Here is a 7,852-nt window from a genome sequence, read left to right on the forward strand (position 1 = left end):
GAATAGCAAGGAATTTTCTCAAGGAAAAAATAAATTATTCATGAAGTTTCAATCCTTGCGAAGCATCTGATCAGGGTAAAAAATCCCTATGAACTAATTTCAAGCCCAAATCCCACTGATTATCATCTCAAATCTTAGAAAAAAGCTAGTAGTAACCATGAAAACACCAAACTCACCTACTGGCAGTCATAAACCCAGTGGTGGGGCAACTTCCACCTCATATACTGGAATCAAATTTAACTCAACTTCAGGTAACAATAATTTATCTAACCGAGGCTATCATAAACCTATAATTGTTAACCAATTTTGTTGAAATATATTATACTAGATGGGAGATTGGATAATGATTATTTTCAACAAACTGAAGAATCAGATCGCTTTAGGCAGGAGTACAAAATGTAGAGGATGCAACAGGCAAGTATGGATAAAGCATTGATTATTCAGTTAGTTGTGAAATCTTGCCTACCTGTTGTTTGATTCTAGCACCTCCTCTTGTTTAAATACTTTTTATGAGATATGTAGAACTACTTGGGCCTCCTTTCTTGATTTTGAAGCTTGTCTTTAGATGGTTTGGATCTTTTCACAACACCTCTGCCCTCAATGCTCGCATGGCTTTCTTTTAATTTTATTTTTTGAGAACCCATTATAAACCCATGTCAATGATATGCTGCCATACATATGGGTATAGGATAATAGCACCAATGACTGGTGAAATATCTTAAATCACAATGTGCCAATTAGGGTTATTGGATCACATTTAGTTTATGTAGCCTGATGTGGCAACCTTAACATGAAAGATCAATTTTATTTCATACAGGATCAAGGTTTGGATGTTATAGCTGAGGGATTGGGTACATTGAAAAACATGCCAAGGCTCTGGGGCAAGGACTATTCTTGTCTTCGCTTGCAGAGGCTTGTTGGCCAGTAGGGATGTCAGGTGGTTTCTGATCGGCATGTGCTTTCCAGTCACTCTTGCTGCCAGGCTTCCTGGGCCGATCTGGCCTGGCATCTTCCTTGCCCTCGGGCCTAGAGCCTTCCTAGGCTTCATGGTCTGATCCCGTTGTACCCAGACTAGCTCTAGGGATACCCCCTCTTCTTGGGCTTTGTGGGCCGAGCCCATTAGACTTGGCCCGACTCCGGGGATAGCCCCTCACAGGATTGTTTACAGTGAGAGTGCTTACCATTTGAAAAGGGCTATCATGGATCGACATAAAGGACAAACATCATATCAAAGGAATGTTGCTGGAGTGTGGAAAGTTTTGTAGGATATGAATGTGTCTAATATTATAAAAACCTTTATTTGGAAAGCTTGTCTAGATGGTATCCCTACTAAAGTCAATCTATTTAAACTACTCTTCATGTACTATGGTTTTGTCCAGCTACTCAAGATGTCTGGCATGCAAGCAGTATTAAATTGCAGAAATGCAACATTGACTAACCAGATTTCCTCAGGTGTTTCCCAATTTGCTAAATTCTTATCTTTAGACGAGCTTGGTTTGTTTGAAGTAATTACAAGAAATCTATGGTGGAGAAGAAATCAGTTGGTACATGATGGTGTTTTCACACATCCAAACCAGCTTGTTATCATTGCTAACCAGAGTTATGACCTTTTACAACCTGCTATGTGCAGATGGATAGCTCCTACTCCAGGTATTTTTAAAGTGAACTAAGATGTGGCAATTTATATGGAGAATAATAAACTCAGGGTTGGCGTCATTATCAGAGATTTGGAAGGTAAGATTCAAGCTACTATGGAAAACATAAACGTTGAGCAGCGGTCCGGCTGATAAAGCCATATCAGCAACCCTCCATTCACAAGATGATACATAGGCAAAAACACACTAAAGCAATTAGAATTCATCACACACAAGCTCCTCTTCTCCATCACAAAATTGTGTTACTTTTCAGACCTCATCATGTTTGAGCTTCGTCATCTTCGTCATAATCATACTTGTCGCTTGTTACGGGCGAGGCATTTGCTAACAACTTCTCCCTCAAGAGCACGTCTTTCTTTGAGAGTGAGGTACTCGTAGTATTGGGCAAGACGGGTCTGTCCCTGCTTGTTCACCATCAATACGATTTTGTTGACCAAAGGAGGACTCTGGCAAGAACACAGTTATTGCACCACCCTATTCGGCAAGAGCACGGTTTTTCATGGCCGAGAAAGGTGATCTTGGTGTTGCTGAGGTAATTTTCATCATTTCCAATACTCAATCGGGATGCTAATTACCCTACATATGTTTGATTAAATGTCAATGAGAAGATGAATATGCTTGAAAGTGATACTCTACTAGCCGTTTACATTCGACAATGATTTATTTGCTTGAAAGTGATATTCTACTACCCTATCCGTATAGGAGTTATTTGTCGAGAGAGAAAGATAAGAATAGTTCGTATGGGTCGAGCGTCGTTGTCATCGCCTAGGTCTCCGTCACCATCTGGGTCGAGATCTTCCTTCATCGGGAATGGAGTGCAAGAAGTGAGGGAAGAAAAAGAGATCGAAGGAGTGAGGGCTGCTATTATGATCAGGTGGGAGCAGATGTAGAATAAACCCATTAAATGTCTTACGACAACCTTGTGAATGCAGGGCTGCTATTATGGGTTTATCAGCCAGACCGCTCCATAGCTTTTTTGTATGGAAAAACCTTTGTGTTGCTCTTGGAACTAGGTGCTGTCGAAGTTATAGGTGCTCTAGAGGCTATGGTGTTTTGCCGTGGAACTTGGTTTCCATCAAGTCTTATTTGAAGGTGATTGTCGGCCTACAAGTGGTGAATGCTTTAAATGATCCTTATGAGAATTTTAGTAGATTTGGGTCTCGTTCATTTTTATAAAATTTTTTATTTCATCTCATCTTATTTTATTTAATTATTACAATTTTTTTAAATTTTCATATAAAATAAAATAAACAATTCAACTTTTTTAAATCTCAAAATAAAAATAATATTAAAAAAATATATTCTAATAATATTTTATTCAACTTTCAACTTTTATTTCAATTAATTTCATCTCACCTGTAAAAACATATGAAGTGAGAATAATAATAGCCTTACCACTCTTCTACTACTTTTTTTTTAATTTTTAAAAAATTTTCTTATACTTAATGATTAAGAAAGTGACTATTAGTAAAATTATATATTTTTAAATTTTTTCTTAATGATTAAAAATATTAAAAAAATACTTAAAAGAAAATAAAAAAAATAAATACACTATAAATAATAAAATAATAATAAAAAATTATAAGTCTATCATTACCCAAGAAGTGAAGACTGCTCTTAGCAAGGCAGCCCATTTCTTAACAAAGTCTGCTCTTCATCTCTGTCGGTTAATATTTTGCTTGAGGAATGTCAATGTTGTATTCATGTAGATTCTAAAGCCTAGTTTGTTTTCAGAGATGAGATGAGATAAGATGCGTTGAGATAAGTTAAATAAATTATTATTAGAATATATTATTTTTATATTAAAATTTGAAAAAGTTGTATTGAGATTTTATTTTATATGGAGATTTAAAAAAGTTGTAATGAGATAAAATGAGATGAAAATTTTATAAAAACAAACAAGGCCTAAATTGTCTACTTCTTAATTAATAGACAGATATTTAAAAATAAAATAAAAAATATCAAACGAAAATGGTATAAAAATAAACAAACAAATAAAAGAGCATGCTACTCTATTGTCTATTGTTACCGTTAGGCTATTTTAGGTTTTTTTTTTTTTACATTTTTTTTTCATAGATTTAAATATTTTGAAAATAAAAAATATACTAATATATTTAAAATTATTTTTAATCATTAAATAAAAATAAAATTAATAAATTTTTTTAATGAGCTATATACTTAAGCGGTATACTTTGAGTGGAAATAGTAGTTTTTTTTTCCTAAATACGACCTTTTACAAATAAGCTTTACGACCTTTTTCCTAAATGGTAGCTTTTACAAAAAAAAAGGCCTGACGTGAGTTACAACACGAGTCATGTAGACGAAGGAATAGAAGTTTTGTTACAAGATAACAGCTCCTCTCTCCTTCTCTAGAATGTATCATCGATACTCTCGAGGACCAATGATCGACGACCTTTTTCACCTTTTTCAAAACAAGAAGACGTTCACTCAGAACCGCCTTAACTCTGCTCTCTCTCTCTCTCTCTCTCTCTCTCTCTCTCTCTCTCTCTCCCTGAAATCCAGTAACGGGTAACTCTGGAAAGTCTCTGATACAGATACACACGGAAATTGTCTCAGAGGGCCCGGCGGAATGAGTCGAACGAGTGTGGTTGATTTAATTACGCACGTCGACGCGGTTTGCAAAATGTACGAGAAGTACGATATTGATAAGCACAAGGACTTAAATGTTTCTGGGGACGATGCTTTCGCTCGTTTATACGCCGTCATCGAGGTCGATGCCGAGGCGACCTTCCAGGTCTCTGTTTGTGCGTGTGTATGTGTGGGTGGAAAAGGGTTGCTTTTTCTATTTTCTTTTGGAAGTGTCCATGCTCTGTTTTGTTGCCGAGAAAATTGAAAGAAACGCAAAAGAACAAAAAAACGTATGGAAGTTGGACTTCGTATTTTACGTAGACGGTGCTTGCTGGTTTTTGTGTTTGCTTATCTTTTTCTTTTTTATCCTTTTATAATCTCTGTTCGGCTTGTAAGAAAATTGTAACGAACGTTAAGGTGAAGAAGATAAAAGTTTGAATTTTGAAGTTTTGTTTTTGTTAATAAAATTACTGGTTAAGGCATCGATTTTTCTTATTTTTAATAAATAAAATTGTGAGTTTAGAGCCGACTTTGCTGCTTTTGGTGGGTCACTAACTGTTTTAGTTTAATTTCTATTTTTAAGAAATCCGAGGCGACTGCCACCCAGAAGAACAGGGCTACTGCCGTTGCTATAAGTGCAGAGATTCGACGAACGAAATCTCGTTTGCTGGAGGAGCTCCCTAAATTGCAGAGAATTGCTTTTAAAAAGGTTAAATTGTTTTTACATTTTATCTTTATTATATTATCTCACGTTGAGTGAGTGGAGGCGGGAATGCAATTTTTGTCTGTTGATAAGTTTTATTCCCTTCATATTGCTTGGTTCCTGAGAAAATGTTGGAAACTGGAAAGGATACGAGTGTACTTAAGCTGCTGCACTTTGATTCTTATTTTCTTCAATTATTTGAGGGAAGGCTTACAACAACTTAAGTTTCCCAAAGATTAGGTTGTCTACATTGCATAGTTGCCTTCCAGCCTTAATTGATCTAAAAGCTGGTGGAATATATGCTTACAATAGATTGAAAAGTACAGATTTGCATCTGTAAGATTTCTTGCGCATTTCCTGGATTTTCATTTGTATATTTTTTCCCATCTTTTGATAGATTCTACCTAACATTTATGCTACTGCTTCTATTGAATTTCTCCTTGTTGTATGCTTATTAATGTATATAATACTTTGTTTGTTGTAGGTCAAAGGGATTTCAAAAGAAGAGCTCGAGGCTCGAAATGATTTAGTTTTTGCACTGAAAGAGAAGATTGATGCTATAAGTGATGGATCTACTACTAATGGAGCTAAACAAACTGGAGGTGGGGCAACTTCCACCTCATATACTGGAATCAAATTTAACTCAACTTCAGGTAACAATTTATCTAACCGAGGCTATCATAAACCTGTAATTTTTAACCAATTTTGTTCAAATATATTATACCAGATGGGGAGATTGGATTATGAGTATTTTCAACAAACTGAAGAATCAGATCGATTTAGGCAGGAGTACGAAATGCGGAGAATGCAACAGGCAAGTATGGATAAAACATTGATTATTGAGTTAGTTGTGAAATCTTGCCTACCTGCTGTTTGATTCTAGCACCTCCTCTTGTTTTTAACTACTTTTATGAGCTAGGTAGAACTACTTGGGCCTTTTTTTTCCTTTCCTGATTTTGAAGCTTGTCTTTAGATGGTTTTTTGGATCTTTTTTCTCAGGATCAAGGTTTGGATGTTATAGCTGAAGGATTGGGTACATTGAAAAACATGGCACATGACATGAATGAGGTTTGTTCTCTTACCATTCTCCACCACTTATTAGTTTTTCCTGTAATAATGTGAATTTGATGTACAGGAACTGGATAGACAAGTGCCATTAATGGATGAAATTGATGATAAGGTAATCCATAATTTCTGTGTTTTTGCCAGTGTCCTATATCCTGGATCATCTGTCATGGAAGAATACCACTGATTGGGAAGAATGAATCTATATCAGCTCCTCTCATATAATCCTCTATCTAATTTTGTCGATGGCTAGGTTGATGTGAATTTCCTTCTTCCCTTTAGGCAACATAAAAGTGCAAATTAAAGTTGCAAGATCCATTTTTAAAGAAATTTGAATACTTTTGTTGCGACATCATTTCAAGTTGATAGAGCAAATGCTGACCTTAAAAGTGCTAATGTGAAACTCAAGGAAACTATAACCAAGGTATATGCGTTTCGTTCATATTTGAAATTTAGATTATCCATCCATGTTTTGAGAAAACGCCTCATCCCTCTTTTCTCCTTCCTCCCCTCACATCCTTTTTGAACGTATTTTTTGTTTCATGCGGCTGAGGTCCAGCCGCAACTTTTGCATTGATATCATCCTCTTGTGCATAATTTTGGGAATTGCTGCCTATTTATACAAGTAAGCTCCCAGCCTAAAGATGTGGATTAGTCTCTATTGCATTTTCTTCCATAGTTCCACTAATTTGTGTTTGGCCAGATGGTGTTAGTTTTTGAGTGTGTAGTCTAGGGATTTCTAATTCAATGTTTCATTTGGATCCCTGAGAGCTGAATTATTAAAAAAAATGGTTGCCATTCTTTAACTAAATCTAGCTGACCTCGTAGCGGATGGGAATTAAGGCCTTATTTGGATAGTCAGATGCGATGATATGAGATGATAAATCTGTTAATAATAGTGAGATGGTTTGTGAATACTAGTGACATAGTTTGAATTAAAAAAATTTCATTGGGTTTTGGGAAAGGAGAGAGAAAAAGTTAAATAAAAATATTAGAAAGTTAAAATATTATTATAATATAATTTTTTAATGTTATTTTTGTTTTAGGATTTGAAATGGTTGAATTATTTTTTGTGTTTTATATGGAAGTTTGGAAAAATTTTAATGATTAGATGAAAAAATATGAAAGAGAAATTGAAAAATATTTGTGTTTGAGTAGTGTTTGGATGTTGAGATGAGACCAACTGTATATCCAAATGTTGAGATGAGATGAGACCAACACTTTTCAACACTCTCCACTACTATTCATTACTTTATTATTACTTTTCACCTACTTTTTATTACTATTCATTATTTTTTACTACCATTTAATATTTTATTATTATTTTTTATCTACTTTTTCACTACTATTCCTAACATATCTCAACACTTCTCAACACCCAAACCCAACCAAGTTTTTTAGAAAGAACTATCCATATACAACAAACAGCCGTTGTGGTGCGCATTGCTTTGATGCATTTCAAAGTCCTCTCTTCCCAGGGATTGTGATTGACATCCTTTGTCTTTAATGTATTTCTGGAGAAAGACTCATAATTTGCAATTGCCTATTAAAACAATTTGTGGACGAAGTTGATACGTATACATATTTGATTCATGTACTTTCTTTGATGCAGTGTGTTAAAGTGATATTGATGCCCTGGAAACTACTACCATAGCTTCTCTACTTTCTAATACAGGGATACTCGAGCATTTTGTGCATGTACAACTTTCTCTTATTCATACAGCTGGAACCCGATGTCTTTCTTTTTGCTTAATGTAGTGTATGTGGGATACTCATCTCCGTCTCTTTTTCTGTCACTTGTGAAGCAATGCACACTAGCACATCTGCAGTTTTCATACAT

At 35.1% G+C, this 7,852-nt stretch overlaps 1 protein-coding gene across 7 annotated transcripts; it reads left to right on the top strand.

Moving 5' to 3' along the window:
- Window positions 1–3,982: 3,982 nt before the first annotated feature.
- LOC122299063 (syntaxin-73-like) lies at window positions 3,983–7,852 on the top strand. 7 transcript variants are annotated; one of them, XM_043108946.1, is made up of 8 exons: window positions 3,984–4,410; window positions 4,828–4,953; window positions 5,432–5,761; window positions 5,947–6,015; window positions 6,083–6,127; window positions 6,374–6,436; window positions 6,572–6,637; window positions 7,625–7,852. In XM_043108946.1, exons 1-7 carry the CDS (start codon window positions 4,246–4,248, stop codon window positions 6,587–6,589), a joined length of 816 nt encoding a protein of 271 aa, XP_042964880.1. In that variant the 5' UTR covers window positions 3,984–4,245; the 3' UTR covers window positions 6,590–6,637; window positions 7,625–7,852. The 7 variants fall into 7 exon arrangements, 6 of the variants coding, with proteins under 6 accessions (XP_042964853.1, XP_042964880.1, XP_042964869.1 ...); XR_006239568.1 differs by having other exon boundaries at window positions 3,983–4,410; window positions 6,374–6,637; XM_043108935.1 differs by lacking the exon at window positions 6,572–6,637 and having other exon boundaries at window positions 3,985–4,410.

The sequence above is a fragment of the Carya illinoinensis genome, chromosome 2, assembly GCF_018687715.1.
Source record: "Carya illinoinensis cultivar Pawnee chromosome 2, C.illinoinensisPawnee_v1, whole genome shotgun sequence".
Taxonomy (NCBI): Eukaryota; Viridiplantae; Streptophyta; class Magnoliopsida; order Fagales; family Juglandaceae; genus Carya; species Carya illinoinensis.